The sequence below is a fragment of the Gymnoscopelus braueri genome (genome assembly GCF_963280865.1).
Source record: "Gymnoscopelus braueri genome assembly, chromosome: 4".
Taxonomy (NCBI): Eukaryota; Metazoa; Chordata; class Actinopteri; order Myctophiformes; family Myctophidae; genus Gymnoscopelus; species Gymnoscopelus braueri.
The window spans coordinates 35,707,895-35,730,910 of NC_137605.1; the positions used below are offsets into that span (position 1 = coordinate 35,707,895).

The following is a 23,016-nucleotide window of genomic DNA, read 5'->3' on the forward strand; positions in this document are numbered from 1 at the left end:
GCAGGTACAGATCAAACCTATCATATGTCTAAATAAAAAAAGATCTAAATAAAAATAACAGTGACTTGCAGTAGAGCAACAGTACACCTCAAGACAACATTTTGTGAAAATTTTCAATACTAAAATGATTCCTTCAGCCAAAAACCCATGTCACTACTGACGACCCATCTAGAAGTTTTGGAAAGTAGGTTTAACAGAATTTAAAGAAACACTAAAAGGCAGCTGGGTATTTCAGAGGTCTCTGATAAACCAGAGAACTAATCAAAGACCATGAAAAGGGATAACTACAAGAGATCATTTATATCTAATACAAAGGTTATATTGAGATTAGACAAATTATTAACATTTATAATCACATAAAATAGAGAGAATGTAATGCAAAGATTTACAAAGCTAACCGTGTAAACCTGAAACTATGGTCTGTGTCTGCAAGAATTGATATCATGATGATATTATATATTTTAGTAAATCCTGATATGTATACAAGCAGAAAACGCAGCGCTTAATGCCACGTTATCAGCTTACCCGGCATTGCTTATTGCGCTGACAACTGTCAATCAACATGTTCAGGTTTCGACACCCAAAATTGTCCGGGTTATTGCCCGCCCTCCCCTTTCACTCTCCCTCTCTCTTGCCGATCGAGTTCAGGACTGAGGTCACACACAACCTCCCTTTCTCCACCCCCTCACACACCCTTTTCTCTCGCTGATCGAGCGAACAGAAACCGCCGCCTAACAAGGCAGATTTGTACTGACGTTAACTGTTGCTTAACATCGCCGATTTGAGTACACAAATCTGGTCTGAATCTTGGGCACAGCTTGACACAGACAACTTGAACTTTATATAGAAGATGTTTTTGCAAATCCTGATATAATACACACCCTTTCCCTCACAACTGTACTCCTCTCTCTTATCTTTGCTCTCCCCACTAATCTCTCCTGTCCTGCCCTCCTCTGCCCAACTCCTCTTTTCTCCAATCTCCCTACCCTCCTTCTCCTCTTCTCTGAGTCCCCCCATACCTCTCCCATCACATTTCCTCCCAATTTCTTTCCCCCTCTTCTCGATTCCCCATCCTTTGCCTCGGTTCTGCTCATCTCATATCATGCCTCTCTCCATCTCATGCACTTTGTGTTGTACTCCTTCTGGTCACCCCTCCTTTCCCTTGTCCTTAAGTCTTCTATGGCTCATCTCCTATCCCGCCTCCTGCTCCTGGCTTTCCATCCCCTCCCTCCCTCTACACCCGATGAAGTCCTCTCCAATGCCTCATCTCCTCCCCAGAGACAGACTGGAAAGAGAGATAATGACAACAGGACAGGACTCCTCTGACACTCCCACTGCCCTGGCCCATCTGTTACACACACACATATTGCATGCATTGTAAATGAAAGCACACGCATGCGCACGCACGCACACACACACACACACACACACACACGCGCACACACACGGTTCAGTGTTTCTGTAATGGTACTTTTTTGCCAACAGGACGCACATAGATCAGCACGCAGACTATCCATCAGTGAAGGGAGTTACTGTAGGATGTCTGCATGGATAACATTAGGAGACAAAAGAGAGACATGCAGCTCTTCTTTCAGCAGGGATAATGAAGGTCTGCATAATAAGTTAGCAGGCTTGTCCATCAATTTCCAAATTCTGCATGTTTTTCGCTACTGTGAAGTGTAGCTTATTTAAAATAACATCTTTATGTTTTTCCCCATCCTGACCAAGACTCACATAAAATAGTGCCATCTATCCCAATGTGATTTCTCTGGTTAAAATACAAAACAGAGTAAAAATGATAACATATCAAAAGGGTGGCGGTGCACATAGACTTTTTGAATTTTGGAGCAGATGTGCGACATGTAATGATATGCAACTGCTCTGCTAACTGCATCAGATTTGGTTCACTGACTGGGAATGGATTTGACCCTGAAGACCATTAGTTTGATGTTTATCGCTCACATGGAGGCTAGAGGTAATACCATAGTTAATCATTGTATACCCCAGCACCCCACTTGTCAACCTTCCACCTTTAAAAACAGGAGAGTATTTAAGTATTTAATGGGACACCAACTAAAATTATAAATAATTAATAGTATTGATGCACTATATTTTTGTGTCTGATATATTGTTAATATATTGTAAATATACATTATCCTTAATCTTAAATTTTTGTCAATATGGTTGATGGTGGGAAGGTAAATTATGGTTTCAAATGTTTGTGTTACAGGCTCAGATATGTCAGCCCTTAAATCACCCCTGATGTTAAGAAGCATGAAGGACTTCTATTTACTTTAATGTATGCACTTATTTTCTATGCGTACCGAAATGGCCTGTACACTAAAAAGGGCACTCAGAGAAATGACTAAACAACTGAATAAAAAGCAGCTCTTTACTATTCATGTTCCATCACTCTGGGGGGAAATTACGTGTACATGTGTGTGTTGACGTCTGTGTATAAACGTATGTATGTATGTATGTATGTATGTATGTGTGTATGTGTGTGTGTGTGTGTGTGTGCGTGCGTGCGTGCGTGCGTGCGTGCGTGTGGAGAGTTTCGTGTTTCTCTGTCAGTAAAGCAAGGTTCCGTGAAGCAAGCTGGACACCATGGGCTCTGAGCCACTCCTCTAAGGGCACTGAACCGTGTGTGTGACTGTGTGTGTGTGTGTGTGTGTGTGTGTGTGTGTGTGTGTGTGTGTGTGTGTGTGTGTGTGTGTGTGTGTGTGTGTGTGTGTGTGTGTGTTTTAGGGGGCAATATGTTCACTGGACACACAAATATGCAATTGCGGGCATGCAGTGGCAGCCTGCAGGGCAACCATGCACAGATGGGAGGAATGGAGAGAAATGGCAATTTTTTTTTTTTTCGCTCTCTCCCTCTTTGTGCCGTTTTCAGTGGTTCAGTAAGTCGTTTGATCAAATAGCTCACAGGAAATTGTTATGACTGCTCCGGAAATACTATAACAAGGTGTTTACTCAAAAAAGGATCTGTGTTCTCTGAAAAACAAACAAATGATCATTTTCCACCCATGGACCACCAGTGACCTTTTTTGTTTGTTTTGTGTTAGTGTTTTTACTTTTTATTTTTATTTTATCTACATATTACATATTATCACTTTCTCATTATCTCCATAAAATGTATCAAGTTCACATAAACTAATATAAAGCTAGCCAATATAATACAGCATAATTGTATGTGTTTGTGTGCTTGGCTGTGCTTCACTGCAACTCGGTTTCCCTCAGAAACAGACAACCCTGTGTGAAGCTCCAATGGTTTCCCTAAGCATCAGACTAGCCTGTGTGAAGTCCCATTGGGGAAATGTTCTTACCTGTGAGGGAAGATGCTCTTTGACACATTGAGAACCGAGAGGTGTTGGACTGAACCACGCAGTAGAGCTGAACATACCTGGAACAAAAATGAACTCTGTATAAACACTGTGCGTGTGCGTGTGTGAGTGTGTGATAGAGAATGCACAAGGAAATAGTTATTCATGTGTATGTATGTGTGAAAAAACAAAGAGTCTGTGTGTATTTATGTGTGAAAGATGCAGAAGTGTAATTGCACATGCTACTGCGCGTGTGCGTGTGCGTGTGCGTGTGCGTGTGCGTGTGCGTGTGCACACACACACACACACATAATAGGCGTGTTTATGCTGCATGTGTGTACTTCAGTGAAACTGAACATGAGCTATGAGCCGATCAATATCTTCAGTGACAGGCTGACAGCTGGCTACATCTCAGACCAATCAATGAACTGTATTTGGCTCTCAGACCCACATCAATAAATCACATAATGCATTCAGACCATTTCACCAACAGTAAACTGTAACATGCTTTGAGTGGCTTATTAAATGGATTATTCAGACCATTTCACCAACAGTAAACTGTAACATGCTTTGAGTGTGCTTATTAAATGGATTACATTTATTTCAACATACAAAATTAATGGGTGACATTTTGTCTCGCTTGCAGTATAATAAAGTCATAACTGTAATTTTATCGAGAGAAAATTAGTTTGAAGTAGTCCAATGGTTCATAATAATTGCTTAGGGGTGATTCCTATGGACATTAAATCAATAATGAATTCGACATCAATTAATTCGCCTTTGGTAGTGCATGGGAGACAGGATATGTAAGTCAATCTGCCTTACCTGGTCCAATGAACAGTCAGTGTTGGAGAGGTCAAGGGTTACCAGGCTGTTGGGCTGACCCAGGAAGTGATAAAAATGCTAAAAAGCACAATAGAAAAAGAATAAATATCAAACTACACGGTGTGGGTCTCTCTTGGAAGAGAGAATAACACTGTTATTCCAAAATAAATACATTATTTAGTAGTGTATTACTACAGAATTTCCAAAAAGTGTTTGTTTATGCACAAAATCTGATTTCAACACATGCTTCTATGTTCACGTGTACATTAACAAAGGTGTTTTGTTGTCTGAAGCTCAGGTAGAGCTTTGGACCATTTTTGGGGAACCTTCAGAATAGATTTTAGCACCACACAGGTCTGGCAGCACTCAAGAGTCAATTTCTCACTTTGTCACAGTGGTACTCAGGCCATTTCACTGGGTGACAGACCTTAATAACCTCTGTGTCAGCCTGTGTCATGATTTGCTGCCTAGCTACAAATATATCACTATGGTGAAGGCTATTGTGTCAGGTAGACCGTTTTATTTATTTATTTTCTTTACAGCCTCAGAAGAAAAAGAGAGGTGACTGGAAAATGACTAGGCTTCTAGACAAAACTTTTACAGGAAAATACAAATTTCTTTCATCTGATATTTAGATTTTTTTTGTGAGATAGAGCATGGCAAAATTGCATGGTTTGGTGGTGAAGTAGGTGTAATTCCCATCAGGAAAATTGAGCCATTCATTGTTGTAGTAGAACATGAAAATGTTTAAAATGGGGGCAGATGTTCTAAATATTTGGTATTATCTTCTATTAGGACACAATAAAACATATTGTGTTATGGATTAACAAAGAAGTCTAAACTCAGGAATTCCATGTGATAAAAATAAATGTATTTATATTTAATTACTACCTCCTATTAACTGAACAGTGCCCTAGATGCAGCCTCCAGGCTCACATGCTACGTAAGTAATTTGGATTTGACAGGAGTGAGAAGTGTGTGTGTGTGTGTGTGTGTGTGTGTGTGTGTGTGTGTGTGTGTGTGTGTGTGTGTGTGTGTGTGTGTGTGTGTGCCTGTGTGCGTGCGTGTGTGTACATGGTTTCATGTGTGTTTACATTTAGTTGATGCTCTTATAGGCTACTTAAACAATGAACACAACAGCAGTAGAATGACCTTAAATTCCCAGAATTGGTTGCTGTTAATTCCAGTAATCTAAGGATTACAAGGGTCAGAGCCATAGTGACAATACCTTTTTCTAAATGGTGTGCATATTATTGCCATCTTTTTGTCTGTGTGTGTGCGTGTACCTGCATGTCGTCTCCTCGGAGGACATTCCCTGAGAGGTCCAGATGGGCCAGGCTGCTGGGGATAGATGGGTTGGCACTCAGTGACTGGCAAAGGCTGTTCACCCCTATAACATCCCCCACACACACACACACACACACACACACACAGCAGAGTAATACTCTGTGATCAGCAAAAGCTTTGTACCAGTGAACACACAAGATAAACCCTACATCAGATCTGAGATCGAGTGGTACAAAGTCTTTCCAAGAATGAAACATACACAGACACACACATCCACAATCTGTACTATGTTTTCACAGCGTACAGAAGGAAATAGCAGAGGAAATAAAGGACAGGGATGACAGGAAAGAATATTTGAGATTGGAAAGAAAGTGAATGCTGACAAGTGAGATCACTTCCTTATGCGCAGAGGCATGTTTGTGTATTGAGTCATGTGTTTTTCATAAGGAATTATCGGTATGTAGGAGGAAAATATACAAAAACAATTAGAAAGTTGCTGAGTAGAGAATTGACTAAATAAATTACAGACCAATATACAATTGTATCACCTTTTATATTGCTGTTTACAATGTTTTGGATTTGTTTAGTTTTGCAAAAATATTCATTCCTTTACTGGATTTATTATACTTTAATTACATGTTGATTCAATTCCGTTCTGTTCTCTTCCCAGCATTGCGTCACTGTTGATTTGTGTGCCAGTATTCTGAGAGGGACAACGTTATACTTTAGGCTGTGCTAATTATATCAAGGACTCAAGGAGTGCATAAGTGTCTGTGAGTGCATGCACGTGTTGAGAGTATGCATGCATGTGTTCACATTGTATGTATGTGTATATTTGTCCATATTTGTCCGTGAGTGTGTGCGTGTGTGTGTGTGTGGTCAGACTTAATTAAGTCAGTACTTGGGGCATCCACAGTTCAAGTCCACACTGACAAACAACAGTCATTACATTTGTCAGAGGGTTGCAGGGATCGACTGTGTGGTGCTACATCCTGCCCCAAGACAGACAGTGACCTCTCACCTTTTGGTAAGCCTGGATTCAGACTTTCTACTACTGATAAGATAGGATTTAGTACTAGACAAAAGAGATTTAGGTGACATAGGACTGTAAGTTGACTGGAAAAGCCCGGACTGATGGAAGGGAAGGGTAGTGTGTGAGAGAAAAAAGATAACGTGAAGAAAGGAGACATAGGGAACAGACAGTAAAACAGACTGCCATGATGTGCCATCAGTCAACCACTTTATGTTAAAGTTCAATGCAAATGTAAAATACACAGTAAAAAATATCAATTCAAAATATGTTTTGAATTGATTTACATTTGCTCCAGCAATCCACAGCAGCCTCAATTGAACTGGAAGCTCTCTAAAAAAGTCTAACACTGGAAAAAAGTCATCAGTCTCCCATTTTTTTGTATTATAACAGCAACTGTTTTGTTTGCATTTGGTTTATGGATTGTGCCTTTAGCTCTGCCAGCAGAGCTCAGTGTAAGCCTGCTCAACCCTCTCACTGAACCAAGACTATGGAATATGATAGCTCTTTATTGATTGCCTGAGAGGGCAATGTTTAGAGTGGCTCCCAAAAGACATTAGCTGGCTCTTTGACAGGGGCAATGCTGGATGAGATTCAAAAGGATTTTTTTAAACCATCCATTTATTGTTCATATCCACTTGCAGAGTGAATAACTGTGGATAAAGGTACATTGGGACATCATGGTTTTCCTTGTCAGACGAGCCTCAGTGAACCCCAGCCATTTGTATTTGTTTAAATAATTAGAAGTAGCCAATTATTTGTACCCTTTAGTCATTATGCTAATTAATTCCAATCTGCTCATTTCTGTGTTGCCCCTGCTGTTGTACCCTACTGGCTCACCTGCGAGTGAGGAGCCCCCAGGACGTAGCTCCTCTGTTCTACTCCTCCCATTCAACATTCACCGCTGACAGGCCCCGCCTCCAGCCCATATTAGTACGGTATGTGCAGCGACCAAGATCACCCTCCCCACCGGCTTCCCTCCCCCCCGAACACAGCCAATTGTGTTCATATAACACTCTCAAACCGGATGCAATGCGGTGGATTCGAACCCCTAGACCCTAGCTATTGTAGGCGGGCACTTTACCCCTGCACCGACCACCCCAGAAATTCTCATTTCATTAAAGGCAAAAGGCCAATGATTGGCAAAGAGGACTGGTGGCTGTTGTAACTCAATGACAGTCTAAATATACTGTAGGTGGTCTATAATACACAAAATCTTCTGGAGTTAACGTTTCATTTTCTTTTTCATTTTTTTTTACGTGTGAGCACTATTGAGATACAGCCTATTTGCTATAATGTTATTGAAGTCTGATGCCTCAGAAAACACATCTTAAACACCTCAAAATCACACAATCACACCATTTTATACTACTGTATAGTTTCAGCAAACATCGATCTAGCCTTAAATACAAGTACCGGTACTCTATAGACCATCCAATAACAGTCCAGAAGGTGATTTGCTCATATTTAGGTACATAAATGGTTAAATCTTTAACACCCATAATTAAATGGCCAATGCAACGCCTACCATAGCAACAACCTTATAACAATAATTCAAAAATGTTACGCGACTGTATAAAGATACTAAAAAGAAGTCATAGATACCTTTGGGTGATAGTGAGGTTTTGGAGAAGTTTAAATGCTTGAGGCCAATACGATGTTTGGCAAACTGAGCACCCAAGGAGGAAATGCCTGCAGAAGGAAAGAAATATAGTTTGATTTTGTATTCAGGTCTCTTACAGTCAAATCAGTTATACTCTTGAGGAGGGTCCACTAAAGCCCTTTTCAATTACACTTTAGTCAGCCAATAAGGGCGTAGAATGTTCATTGCCTCATTGATCTTTATGAGTCTATGAAGGAGATTGAGACTCTCACTCAGAGCTATGTGATTGAACTGGGCTTCAGTGTGTGTCCTGAGAGAGGGCATGTCTCTCTTGAGATCTCTAGTTTCAGGTCAGTTTTTAGGTCTATTTTATCATCATCTTGCTCAGATTAGCCTGTGTGGATGGAAGAGCATTCATTTTCTGCTCTTTAGAACATTTTGTCACCATACAAAAACCTTAAGGAGTAGCACAACATTTTGTGGTGAGTGGTGGTGAGTTTTGCATATTTTACTGTACTCGTATGTCAAATAAATTCCCAGGTAGATAGGAGGCAGTGAAGAACTAGACGTTTTTAAACTAAATGTGTTAATATCATAAGCCTTTGTTTGCCACAGAGCTATTTTTGGAAATATATCCTAAATCCAACACAAAAATTCCATTGAAAATATACAATGGAAACCAATGGTGGAGGTAACGTTTTCTTTGGCCTACCAAAAGACATCATCCCTGTAGCCACTCTATAGGGTGGGGGAAAGTGTAGCATCGAATAATATACAAACACTGTTAAGGGCACTACTGTATATGATTGCATGAAATAGAGCAAACTAAAACATAAATGCTTTACCTCTGTCCTCCAGTGGGTTGTTAGCAAGGTTGATGGTGGTGAGTCCTGAGCTAGGATTATGGGCCAGGGCAGCAGCTAGCTTCTGAGCAAAGTCACTGGGAAAAGTGAGGAAGCAAGGGAGAGATGAAAAGGATGAAGATTCAACAATAACCCTAATATTTTCGTTTCCACTCCATTGACATTCCACTCCATGTCTAACAGTTTGAGCAACCCCAAACATTTAAACTATGGGTGTGAAAAGATAGAGGCCAAACCAACGTCCTCTCCCCTCTGAATATACAGTATATTCATTGTCTATCATTATTGACAAGATGAAGTTCAATGGTAGCATTAGCATCAGTACATAAATATAATAGCTAACTAAAGTAAGATGAAATTCTCACATTTTGAGTCCTGCATTGTCCAGAACCAACTCTTCCAGGCGACTGGATCGAGACACCACCCGTAGGATCTGCTCACACACATCTGCAGACTGGACGGACACGGACACGGACACGGACACACACACACACACACACACACACACACACACACACACACACACACACACAGTTGAAAAAACTATTTGGAATATGTTTTTTGTATTCATGCTTTACTAGAAAGCACACAGTGGTGAGTGACAGACTGGAGGCGATGGCGTGTGACAGATGTTATGAGCCGGGACGCTTTATGCAAAGATGCTGCCAGTAAACACAGAGCTACAAACAGTACAGATCTATTGACAATCATACATCACTTCTGCTTAAATACCAATAATACTTAGCTTATATTTAACATGAATCCTACTGTTCTAATCTATCCTATTTCAATGAGTATTTTTAGCATGTAAGCTGGCGACGATTTTCCAGTGTGAGCTCTTGACACAGAATTCATTGGTAAGTGTTATGTCGCAACAGAGCAATGGGATTCACATTAAAGCTCTCCTTTAAGAAGCACCTTTCCTGAAAACTAAAAAAAAACAACAACAAAAAACTAAATATATTATTGGAAAGATGGAGCTTATCCCCCATAAAGTCTATAATTGCGTGACATGATACTGTCATGTACCATGCACCCAATTTAGGAATTCAACAACTACCACCATTCCCTACCTAGCTCTTCACTGACCCACTAATGTGGCTGATTTTCAGTGAGTGAACACATGCACGCACGCACACACACAGTCTCACAGTGGGAGTGTAAATGTGTCATTCTGTGCCCGCTTCATACAACAACAATTTTTCATCACAATAACAGCATTTTGCTCAGTAAGCTCGTCCTGTTATTCCAAGTAATTGACATTCCTGCCATAGAGGCCTTTTACTTTCTGCCAGCAGCCTCAGAGTAGCCAAACACTGGTGACATTGTTATCTGCAGTGAGAGAGCGAAGGGGGGGAGAGGGGAGAATGAGAAAGTAAGGAGAGAGATAGAGAAGAACAGGGAGAAAGAGAGAGACCAAAGAGAAGAACAGGAAAAGAGAAAGGATGGAATGAAAGAGACGGAAGTATGAAAATGAAGAAATGCCATGAGGGATAGGAGGAGGACTGAGAGGGAGAGAGAGAGACAGAGACAGAGACAGAGAGACAGACAGAGAGATAGATAGAAATAATTATAGAGATAAACAGAGACCAGAAGGGAGGGAGGGACAATGAAGGCTGTTGTTCCCATGTTGTTACTGGGAAACAGAAACTATGAAGTGGTGGGAGAAAGGGAAGAGGTGAAAAAAGCAGATAGTGGAGGAAGAAATGGGGAGAAAGAAGTGGATACTGGGTCATGGCATTCCAGGAGTGGGTGAGGAGAGATAGAGAAAGTATGAGGGAGAGAAAGGGAAAGATAAAGACAGAGGGAGAGAGAAAGAGAGCGAGACAGAGCACACAAAGAAGCTTGTATATTCCACAAGAGTCATAATAACATTGAGGACAGCACAGTGACATGGTGTGTACTGTCACTCATTTTACACCAGCTTTGCCTTACAATGCTACTGTGATCCTTCCTCCCTCCTTGTTCTGCTGGATTATAATGTGCTCTCTCAGTCACACACACACACACACACATATTTATGTAAAATAGCATGATATCGAGTAATGCAAAACATGTCTTCTGTTCTCCGCTGTCCTCTTGTTTTCCAGCCTCCTGTTCTCATATCATCTCCAAAACTCCTCCTTCCTCATCTTCATCCAAGCATCTTGATCTCAGATTGAAACGCAAACAGACTGATTACCCGAACCCTTTGCATCGATAGCCTGTGCTATTTGAGAGAGTGTGTGGTCTCTGATCATCTGATTGAAAGGGTTACACTGTCATTTCAACCAGTTGTGTTCATTATTCTACCTATTCATATCTAAATCTTTGTCTGCAGTCTGTAGCCTTTCTGACCCCTCACTGTTATTTCTGTCCTTCCTCTACATTCATTCACACCACTTAAAGCCATACAGTACAACGATTCCACGTTCTGATGATCGATTAGACCAAGAGATGCTGTTAGCTGCAACAACCAGGTTGAGGTCATTGAGGGGTAATTGTTCCCCAGTCAGGACCATAAAAATTGATATATAGTTATACTATGATTTCCATTCATAGCAGCGCTGTGCTTCTTTGCCAAACACAGAAGAGGAAGTAATCAATCCATGGGGGCCTCTCAGATGTGTTTGTTCGAGACGAAGATGAGTTGGTTATGGTATCCATTGCAATAAGGATTATCGGGTCCCCCAGCAAAGTAGGTGGCGGTGAACACAGATAAAGGGTGCTTATTCTATCTATAGTCAGGACTTATAGTATATGAGAATATGATTGGCTGCTGTCACCCAAAAAACTGTGGTGAAAAGTCTCTCAAGTTGCATGTGGCTCCTTGTCAGTCCATCTCCCTTCTCTAGATCTCTTTCAGTCTAACCTCTCATTACCGAACTTCTTGTTAATCTCTCATGCCGTCTTCGCGCAACAGCTCCCCTTTAATTCTGTCTCCCTCTCTCTGTTCCTTTTGATTCCTTTGTGTCACTGTGTTGACCACTCTCACCATTCCCCTCATCTTTACCCGTTTATATTTCCCCTTCTTCCCCCACCAATGACTCTGGGGGTTCAAGGCTTCAAGCATGACCCAAACCACATTGTACTTAACATGTCTCGAAGACCAGTCCATTTACAGTATCACCACATTAAAAAGGAATGTTGGATGTGGACGTTTCCTTGAAAACACCCAACGGTGTTATTTTGCTCTATTACCAAATAAAACACACACACACTCATTAATTCTATCCATTTAAATGATACACAGTGGTGGTAACTATAGCAACCTATCCCGAAAACAAAGCATGGCTGTACACTACAGGACATTAGCAAAAACACCCACATAAACACAGACAGACAGACAGACAGACAGACAGACAGACAGACAGACAGACAGACAGACATATGCACAAGCCTTGGGCTCTATTTTTTATATATTAAAACTAATCCCGGATAACGCACATTGGATGGACACAGGGTTGTTTTAAAATTTAGGACACCAGAAATATAAATCCCATTTGGCTAGCTGTGATGGAGATGTGTGATAATTGTTGGGACTGTGGGAGCTGTGTATGGTAATTGGTGAGACTGCGGGAAGTGTTGGGACACAGAGTTAGTAATAGGGAGCTCCGGGGAGCGAAAGCTTGAGTAATTGAGCCTTATTGTCTAGCTAGGATTAACAGGCTTATCACACAGGAACATTGGTCTGATCCAGGACAGACAGACAGACAGAGGGGGAACATTTTCAAGTTGAGAGAGGGTTGCAGGCAGACATGCTGAAATGCCATTAATACAGATGCATGAGAGTGGAGGTTGCTAAAGTGACAGGTTCTCCCAAACTGGATGGATATGTTGAGTGCCTGGACCAGAAAAGGGAGGGATAGAGAATAGAGGGTGGTGCTGGATGTGTGATGTAGGGTGTGAACTGACCAGTTTGAAGTCTTTGGTGGAGAGCTTGTTGAACCACTGGTTAAACTCCAGGACCGCTATTATGGCCACTAGATCTCTGAAGATTGACGGACGAGGAGAGAATATTTCATAGTTATCAATATCTTTCTCTGTAGGTAAGATGTAGGTAACTTATTATACTGCATGCATCATATAATTAACGAGGAACACTTCTTACTTTTGTATTCTACTTATTTTACGACTCTGTTATTGTGCTCTGGGGCTCATTCATGTGTAACAGCATGCGTGCGTAAATTTAAACTTGGTGGTGGTACAACTCATTATGGCGTAGCAAACTATTATTTTTATGAGGAAGAGACCTTCGGTTGGCTAACCCTTGGCTCAAGGGAGGCCTGCTGTCTCACACTCTGAAAACTCTGCTCTGGGCCAACAAGCCATACTATTGATAACACATTACACGGTTCAAGGTTCAAGGATGTCCCTTGGTTAAACTCTTTCTCAGTTCCTGAAAAGCAGAGCTTTGTGGAGATACAAGGCTTCTGCAGATCCCAGACAGTGTTTATTAATTCATGTTTTTTCTGTGTTTGCACATGCATTATAACCCACCTGTCATACGACTAGATATAAGCTCAACACCCACCTGTTCTCCAGATGGCTGAAGTCCTGTAGGTTTAGTTCTCTGGAATCTTGCGTCAGATAGATGGTGTCCACGTCCTGGAAAAGAGCATTCATACATAGACCGTTAACAAAACCTCTGTGTCTCTGTTATACAAAACAAGACTTTAGATAAACGCTTTATTAGAACAAATGATTCCCACTAGTGCAAAAACACAACTGACTGATCAACAATAATAATGATCAAGTCTTAAACACAGACATAAGAGGATTATTGTACATATCATGACAGTCAGTTATCCCATTAATGGAATTATGCTTTTTCAGTGTCATTATCTTTTCTTCTTACCCTGTTTTTCTCCCCAATTTAGTCGTTATGACAATTGATTCCTCCACCACACATATTTCTGCGCATTGTATACTGCTGTTGTATTCTACTACCAGCTCACGTGCCACCGGGAGGACGTAGAGCCTTCGTCCTACTCCTCTCGCCCAATAGTCCCTGCTCACAGGTGCTGCCCAAGCCCGTAGGAATACGTGTAGACAAAAATATCAAATACCTCCCAGCTTCCCTCTCCAAACACGAGCCAATTGTGTTCATAGATGTTCAACAAAGCCAGATGCACCACGGTGGATTCTAACGCCCAGACTCCGAGGTGGGCAGCTACTTTAGCATACCACTGTGCCACCCGAGAGCCCTTCACTGTCATTCTCAACATGTTCAAGGAATAGCAATGGAACCAGTTGAACCAGTGCAGGAACATCCCGCACCATTTCAACAACACCAACTATTCATAGACGTAATTATACAGTATACTGTATCTATATGAACGGTACTGACCCACTGCACCTCTTCTCTGGAAGGCAAGCCCAGCCAGTCACACACACACCTGTACATCTGAGAAAACCCACCTAGACACAAGGGGGAGGGAGGATGGGAGTGAAGGCAGGAGAGGGGAAGAGGGGAGAGACAAAGAGAAAAGAAAGAGATTGTACTGTGAATGCAAAACATACTATGGTCTCGTAACAGAGTACTCAAAAAACACACCACATTTATATGCAAGCACGCACACACGCATTCAAACAGAGACGCACACATACGGTACAGAATACACACATACCACAGGGTCCTGGTTCAGCAGATTTGTTATTCTCCCATAGCGTTTGTAGAGATGTCAGTCTGTCAGGGGGTTCCATACACAGCTTCTTCATCACTTTACTGAGACAAAAAATAGATAATACTATTTAATTTATCCATTTAAGCCCTATTTAGAAAATAAATACAAATTAATCTGACGCGTTGCGAGTTTATACAAGCACAAAATATCAATGCCAGGGTTAGTGTGGTTAACCTTTCCCGATAATGTCTGACTTCTCAATATGCTCTGATGCAAACAAGAGTGGTGAGGCACAAAGCAGTGTTTGTTGAGATTTTTATGTCTTTCAGTGAATATTTATTTCTGCATTTCAGATCTGTACTTCCAGTTCTCACAGAAATTGCCGTTTCACATCTTTGATCACAGTTTCACTTTCACACCTATTGTTTAGGATACCCGTAGTATACACTCAACTGCTATATTGTAGGTACTGTACAGTCAACCCTGGTTAAAATGTATGCACATTATGAGATTATATAATATATTAATGTAATTGATATCATCTAGACCAGTTCAGATGATGCATCTTCTTCTTCTGTTATCGCATACTCAACTACAAGGTGCCTATAATGCCGAAATTACAGTATATTTGTATAGTTTCATTCAAGTTCAAGTTGCAGCAGTGTCTGTCTGTTTGTCTGTCTGTGGCGGGCATACAGACTTGCGTGTACACATGCATATCAAGCGTGTACACATGCATGGCATCAGTGCAAATTGGCATAATAATTACGCCAATTTGCGCTGATGCCATGCATGTGTACACTTGCATGTGTACACTTGCATTATGGGCATAATTATTATGCTCATATATAGACTGGACATGCTTGAAGTCAGCGCAGATCAGCAAATACACTCATATATGGACTGGACATGCCCGATGTCAGAGCAAATCACAGTTGTAACGGTTAATGTCAGCGCAAATCGGCATTAACATTAGGCAACGGTTAATGTCAGTGCAAATCGCTGAGACGAGAGGGAGAGAAGGGAGAGAAGGGGAGAGCTTGACCAGCGAGACAGAGAGGGGGGAGAGAGGGAGGGAGAGAGGGAGGGAGGGGGAGAGAGGGAGGGAGGGAGGGGGAGGGAGGGAGGGAGGGGGAGAGAGGGAGGGAGGGGGAGGGAGAGAGGGAGGGAGGGGGACGGAAAGAGTGATAGGGAGAGAGAGTGAGCCTATTTCACCCACGCAACCTTACTGACGTTTCTATTCTTTATTATTGTGTTGTTGCTTCTACTATGAGGAACCAAAACCAAGGAATGTTTCTCTTGTGTACTCTGTAACAATAAAAATCTTGAATATTGTATCGCCTTGGCTGTAAACCACACACCCAGAGACACACACACACACACACACACACACACACACACACACACACAGTGAACTCACCTAGGTGGGAGTCCAGGACATATCCTGAGCAGACAGTTTCCTATGTGAGTGACCACTTCATTCACCTCCTCTGTGGAGAGAAGCCTCAGAGAGAAGGAGCCACGCTCATACTCTATGGAAAGCTAGAAGAGACAAGAGACATTCTCAGCGGCTCGCTACAACATTAAAACAGTGACTCTCAACTTGTGGTCTACGAGGTTATTGCAAACTGGCCCCCAAATAATTGGCAAAGCACTAAGATTTTAATGATAATATAACATTAATACTTAAAACAAAATGTAAAAATAAGTATTTTTTCTTTAAAATCTTGAAAAAAATAGTTTTGTGATAACGATAAGTATACTAAGTTGGTTCCACTGATCCAAGCCGGAACACAATCGATTGATTGATCATTGAAATAAATAAATAAATAAATGAAAATGCATGCGGCCCACCCATCTGACCACTTAACACATTGACCGCCAGAGGTTAATCTCATAATGTACTCACCAGTGCCAACGTTTTTTGTTGTTTTTTGTTTTTTTCACGTCGCCATAGATCTTGTTAAAATCCTTAAGATTGAGCCGTACACTGTCTGTTTACATCGGCGACATCTCCCTGCGTGTACCAGTCCAAACCACGTGTCAAACGGAGCCGCCATGTTTGAGTTCTGACCGTTTATGTTAACATGGGAAATGCGAGGATGAAAAACTACATTTCATGGTTTCAGGTTTACAGGGCTTTTTGTGTACGACTTAGAATGGAGGCAGACGGGAAACAAAAAACGGGATCGCACTTCCGGTCTACTTCGGGTGGTGTTACACTGAAAATGGTCCCCCTAGAAAATTGAAAAAAAAAAAAAAATTCGAAAAAAAGGAAAAAGCACCACAGCCCGTAGGCTACGGGATCGGCGCTTAACCGTTGGATTTAACGGCCCGTAGAACTACGGGCCCGGCGGTCAATGTGTTAACAGGGCAGCTGGTAGGCTGCCGTTTGACTGCCAGAGTATTTTCATAAAGTACATAAAGTACTACAATTTTCGTGTTTTTTTTATTTTTATATTTTGAAAATTTTCATGAAAATAATTGATCAGACTGTTTTTTAAAGACGCCGCACAAATCCGCCACCAGAGAGCAGCACATGATAGCTTGATCAGCTCCTGGTGTCTCTCTCACCCTTCTTGAGCGATTAGACAGGGAAAACCATGAAAACGGATGTGACGTCCTCCCAGATTGTTTTGATCGTCAAAATTACGTTGTGATACACGACGGCGATGACTGATCGTCACCCAGACCATAGATTATAGAAGAGAAACTGTCCGTTTGTCCGTCATACCGTGTGAAAAACCGTTTGTTTACCTATTTTGGACGAAATGACCGGGGGAAAATAATCAAAAAACGGAAACGGAACCCAGGACATGAAACCGGATGCAGATATGGGTGAAGTAAGTGGAACTCGAGAATAACATTGAATTTTAAGCAGCATAGCGCGATCAGAGATTAAACAATGAACGCAAATCCAACGCGTCAAACGCGTCAATGGCGTGGGTGGATTAAGTAGTTATTGACGCGTTTTCGAGTCAATGGCGTTTATAGAGTTAAGTGGTCAGATGGCTTTTGAGATTTTCAAGTGGGCCCTGAGCCAGAAATAGAGGTTGAGAAACGCTGCATGAAAACAAGATGTTGAACGTTTGGCAGAACCCTGGGTTGTTTAGCTACCTGTGAATTATATATATATGTATATTATATGTAAGCCCAAATATCCATCATCTTTAACTGTTGCTTCTGTGCTCTGTAACCAGGAAACCGGAAGCAGCGATTCCATTCACTCTTATTGTATGATGAAACGGTTCTCAAAAATCACACTTTTAGCACACAAATGAACGCAAGGCAGAAGCAACAGATAGATGATAGACAATAATAACACCTCGATTCATTCTAGCTTCAATCAGAAGCCACCCTCATATTTTATAATTAACAGAGATCCATTATTTTTGTTTTCAAATAAATGAGTCATCTAACAGCTAAATAAGTTAGTAAAACTGTTCTCCATCCATCAATCTGACCAAAGTTCCATCTGGACAAATCCATCTGTACAAATGTTCAGTGGCATCTTGTTCACAAGATGCCACTGAACATTTGTAGCTTCCTCTACTATCATGTGCATAAAGATCTACTTCCAGTATAGGCTAATCTTAATACTAACTCATCCTTATTAAAAAATGGGAGACCACAAGACTCTTCTGCATAGCAGGTGATATTAAGAGGACTGACATCTCTTGAATTAGTATGAAAGAGGTTGAACTGTGGGGAAGTTGGATTATCATCTTTGACAGATGGATTATGTTGACTGACAGCCAGCCACCTGCGGTCAATAAACCAGGTATGGTTCACTGTAGGAAAGAAAGCTAATCTGAACCCAGAGCGGTCTTAAGTTTATTTTATTTATTTTTTATGAGACAGATTCTTAAAGGATCATACTAGAGCTCTGGAATATTTATGACTTTTCTGTCTTCTTGAATAAACCCTCCAGTACAAGGTGGGTTTTCATGCCAGGGTTTTTAGCAGTGGCATGTGCTTATTTCATGGCTGCTTTCTGGACTCCTTATACAGTATAGAAGTCCAGCTGTGACACTGTTATGTCTACATGCGTTTACAATAACATTAATTGTCAAGAACCTAGCCAGGAGAGTGATAAACAACTAAAAAATGAGAAAATGTTAACATGAAGAATCTAACTAAAAAGATACAGTAGATGTTTTAGTAATCTAAAACAAAATCATTCTGTACCTGTGTGGGTTTGTTACACATGACCGCCTGGATCTCCAAATAGTTAAACGAGTGCTCCACCTAAGAAAAACAGAACAAAAATCCTATTCACACATGCAGTCAAATACAATCAGATTCCTGGCATACTGAATAGTGAATACTCTCAAGTGTATTTTGTGGAAGTATGCGAATGCTCTAGTTTCTTAAACTATGGATCAAGGGCAAAAATGTTTCACATGCCTTTTTTTCAGAAAAGACTTCAACAGGGGAAAACACAGGCTGCAAAAGGAGTTTAATCTCATCACATTCACCATAGTTTTTATAACCTTGAACACTCATAACAATAGCAGAAATATTTGAGGTCTGAACTAGACTGAAAAACCATCTGTACAGAAACCTTACAGAGAATGTACTTAATGTCTACAGCCTTGGGAAGAATCCTGGACGTACAGTAGATATGAGGTACAGTATAAGTCAAGGTACACTTATCACAAACAAGAATTACAAAAATGCAGGAGGTTATTATCAGTGTGTGCGTGCGTGTGTGCGTGCGTGTGCGTGCCCAAAGTTCTGTGGGCCAAAATGTAACCTCACCAGTAAGCTGTGGGCCCAAATACACTGTATAAGCATGACAAATATATAAATCTTGTTTTTCATCAGTTCACCATAGCTGATCAGTGAACAGAGCCTGCAACTAGTCGTCACTTTCTCATCACTTTTTCCTCATTGGCTGGCCTTGGTAAAAGGCCAATGAGGGCTCGCCAATGGCATCCCATGTCCACTCAGAATATGGCATCTAAACAACTACGTAGCGTTCGGCCGCTGTATATATCTCTATGGTAAATCTGTGGCACTGTTCCTTACTCGGCCAGCCAATCAAAGGGCTAGGTCCGTTTTGCAGAAGCAGCCATCTTGTTAAGCGTTTAGTGCGGACAGGATCACAGTCTGGCAGATGTGGTTTTATTTAACGATAGAACGCAAAAGTACATTACTAAACACATGTATGACATAGTGTGTTTAGTCAGAATGCTATGCTGGCCATGTTCGGTGGAGAAAATGGTTATGGGACTTTTTTTCGCTATGTCTCTGAAACAGTGTAGTTGACAGTACTTTTCAAGGGGTTTAGCTTGCTGCGAGCATATATATATGTATATATATGACCGTGTAATTTCTTGTTTATATGTTTAACCTACTCTAAATGATCTCTAAATATTCTGCACCAACCCTGTGGGCCAAACCAAAATGGCAATGGTTTGGGCACCTCTGGTCTAGAAGATTGAATGTGTGTCTGAGTGCACGGAGAATAAAAATAGGCCTGTTCTATAATTAACAGGTTGAGAAGAGATCCAGTAGTTTCTCATTCCTCAACATCTGTGTGCAGACTCAAGAGCACATGAATGCTGACTCATACACTGAAAACATTCACATCTGTGAGCAGAGCACATGAATGCTGACTCATACACTGAAGACATTAACATCTGTGTGAGTACACAAGTAAGACGCGCGAACGCGGTAAGCGAACGCAAAAAAAGAAAAAAAAGAATGAAAACAAATATTTAAAAAAAAGTAACCAATAAAAAAATTAAATTAAAAAAAAAAAAAAATCTGTGTTAAAAGGAGCATCTTAGAAAAATACAAATTCACAAAAAATAAACTTGGAATGTTTTTGAACAATTCAACAAAGTGTTTGAAGTGCCTGTTTCACCCACTTCCGGGGGGCGGAGCCAAAATCCGAGCCCGATGTATTTGTTCGTAGACCCCCACTTAGGGGGGGTAGAAAAAGTTTGGGAGCGATTCGGGCACTTTTCATTTAACATGGGGTTTCAATGGGGAGTTTTTAGGAGCCTTCTCCGGGGCGTGGCTTCCGGGGGAAGGGGGCTTAAACACAACCTTGACAGGTGTGTTCAGTTTTCAAAGACCTTTCATTTGATGTATGGTACGTCTAAATTGGACATTTACTTATCTCAGAGGAGCTGCACACAGGCAGTGCACACAGGCAGTGCACACGGAGACACAGAGACACAGAGACACAACCCAAGCAGGGTTACATAGTAAGCTCCACTTGGTAAGCTCCACACCTCCCGCGTTCGCAATGAATGCTAAAGCCTGGTGTATACTTTGTTGCACGCCGGTGTCGCATGCTGAAAATAGTCGATCTACAAAGTTCGTTCGAACGTTGTGAGCTTGTAGATCGGCGATCTTTGGACATTATTCATAGTCTGAGGCTAAAACAAGACAAATACTTCAACATCAAATTCAGCCACAGCATCAATCCCAATACTCCAATACCAATCAATAAATGTATTGAATCAATACATTTTCGATTGATTCATCTGCTTATAATACAGCATTTTCTGTGACGTGTTTGAAGAATAACATGACCTTCCTCATTAAAAGAGAAATGAAAATACATCTCCTGATTTTAAATTTTTATTAAAACTGGTATTATAGTATTCATTGCTGACAAAAGAATTACAGTAAAATAGAATCTGGCTGTATTAAGTCCTTCTAAGACATTTAAACTGTTCAAATGTGCTTAGACAAAGTGCAGACATCCAGTAATGCACTTCTCCTTCAGCAGAGCATTTCAGAACAAAGACAACAAAGGAAAGTGGTCGTCTGCCATTCCTTTCCTAAAAAGGAGAGGAAAAAGAGGAACTCATGCACCTGCATACAAATGCATGCTACACGCAAGCACGCACACACACACACGTGCACACAGTGCCTGAGGCTAGGCCAGAGAGCGAGACCAGACTATTCCAGGTGGGCACTGCTCCTGAGGGTTGGCACAGAGATGAGGAGAAAAACAGTCTATTGTCTGGCTGTGTGTGTGTGTGTGTGTGTGTGTGTGTGTGTGTGTGTGTGTGTGTGTGTGTGTGTGTGTGTGTGTGTGTGTGTGTGTGTGTGTGTGTGTGTGTGTGTGTGTGTGTGTGTGTGTGTGTGTGTGTGTGTGTGTGTGTGTGTGTGTGTGTGTGTGTGTGTGCGCGCGTGTGTGCGTGTGTGCGTGTGTGCGTGCGTGCGTGCGTACGTGCGTGCGTGTGTGTGAGAGGGAAAGAGCAATACAGAGTAACTGCATTATTGATTCAAGGAAATCACTTGATCGATGAAATAGAAATAAGATAAGAAGAAAATGCGTGTGTGCGTGCGTGTGTGTCCAAACACTGACTCATCCATATCAACTTCCTTTTCTACAGAGTACAATCATTTCACAAAATGGGTTGATGAGCAAAGTGGAAACAAGTCTGATTCACCATTTGCTGACATTTAGAAATGAGTTTGGCCGATGTATGTCGGCCATTAATATACTTTTTTTGACAACGGTATCGGTATCCTGCAATTATGCAGTGTGTCCCATAGAGTTAAAAATAATAGAGAGGGCACTGGAAATCCCCTCCCGTCCACTTGCATTGAGTTGCTCACCAAGCGCATAGTCCAAAATCACCCCTTCTTCCGGATTGTGAAATGTGATGGGCGAGACCTATTTGGGGCTTCTGTGACGCGTTTTGCTTCACCTTGGTGCGCAGCCCCGTGCGCAAGCTCGAGCGCAAGCTCGTGAGTCGAGCCCATTGGTCGAACCGTTTTCGCTCGTTCTTGTTAGTGGCCCCAGGTCGTTTTAAGCTGCAGTACCAATGAATGGCCAGCATGTCCAATGAGCTTCAATGCAACCACTGGGTTCTGGGGGCTTGGTGTTTCCCGATTTTGAAACCGTTTTGAACCTGGCACACTTCCCATTGGAAGCGCACGCACGCTGGGAGTCTGTCATTCCATTCAATCGCTTCTCCTGCTCTCTCGCTCTGTTCTGTGCCGAGCTCCAAAATAAAACAAGGGCTCTGAAAGACGCGTCAACAGGTTTTGACGCGCTCCAATGACGCCTCCAGTGTGGTTGCAGCCATTATAAACAATGGGTGTTTTTGCTAACGCGTATGTCAAACACTCACCATGTTCTCCCTCGTGTCCCTTAGGGTAGGTACCCTCACAAAAAACATGCAGTAATCCTGGTCTCTATACTGCCTCCCCCTGGTCAGCCTGATGGACGGGAAAGGAACTGGTTGGAATAACGTGTTCCTTCCACGCGCTACATCCAACCGGGGAAACTCCCCCCTGTCAGGTGATAAGAAGCGGCCTGCTCACTCCTCATGCGCTGAAGGAAGCATGAGCTCAGTTCTGGGCTCTCCCCAGGCTGGCAGAGGGAGAGTAGAGTGCAGGATTACAGCTTATGCATTGGCATTGGGTGAAAAAATGGGTTACAAGCCCCTGTCAGGGGCTTGACAATGGCAAGCTCCATAGTACAGTAACCTTACTACTGTAGTAG

General features: G+C 41.7%; 1 protein-coding gene across 2 annotated transcripts in view; it reads right to left on the reverse strand.

The window, feature by feature from the left end:
* LOC308084574 (F-actin-uncapping protein LRRC16A-like) overlaps nucleotides 1-23,016 on the reverse strand; it is a 91,373-nt gene that overhangs the window by 33,421 nt on the left and 34,936 nt on the right. For both annotated transcript variants that reach the window (XM_080427286.1, XM_080427285.1), the window contains exons 4-15: nucleotides 18,726-18,785; nucleotides 15,958-16,079; nucleotides 14,541-14,638; nucleotides 14,261-14,331; nucleotides 13,445-13,518; nucleotides 12,826-12,901; nucleotides 9,297-9,385; nucleotides 8,914-9,008; nucleotides 8,071-8,157; nucleotides 5,435-5,538; nucleotides 4,149-4,226; nucleotides 3,327-3,403 (exon numbers count right to left, since the gene is read on the reverse strand). In XM_080427286.1, the coding sequence (XP_080283412.1) occupies nucleotides 3,327-3,403; nucleotides 4,149-4,226; nucleotides 5,435-5,538; nucleotides 8,071-8,157; nucleotides 8,914-9,008; nucleotides 9,297-9,385; nucleotides 12,826-12,901; nucleotides 13,445-13,518; nucleotides 14,261-14,331; nucleotides 14,541-14,638; nucleotides 15,958-16,079; nucleotides 18,726-18,785 (1,031 nt within the window). The remainder of the gene's footprint in view (nucleotides 1-3,326; nucleotides 3,404-4,148; nucleotides 4,227-5,434; nucleotides 5,539-8,070; nucleotides 8,158-8,913; nucleotides 9,009-9,296; nucleotides 9,386-12,825; nucleotides 12,902-13,444; nucleotides 13,519-14,260; nucleotides 14,332-14,540; nucleotides 14,639-15,957; nucleotides 16,080-18,725; nucleotides 18,786-23,016) is intronic.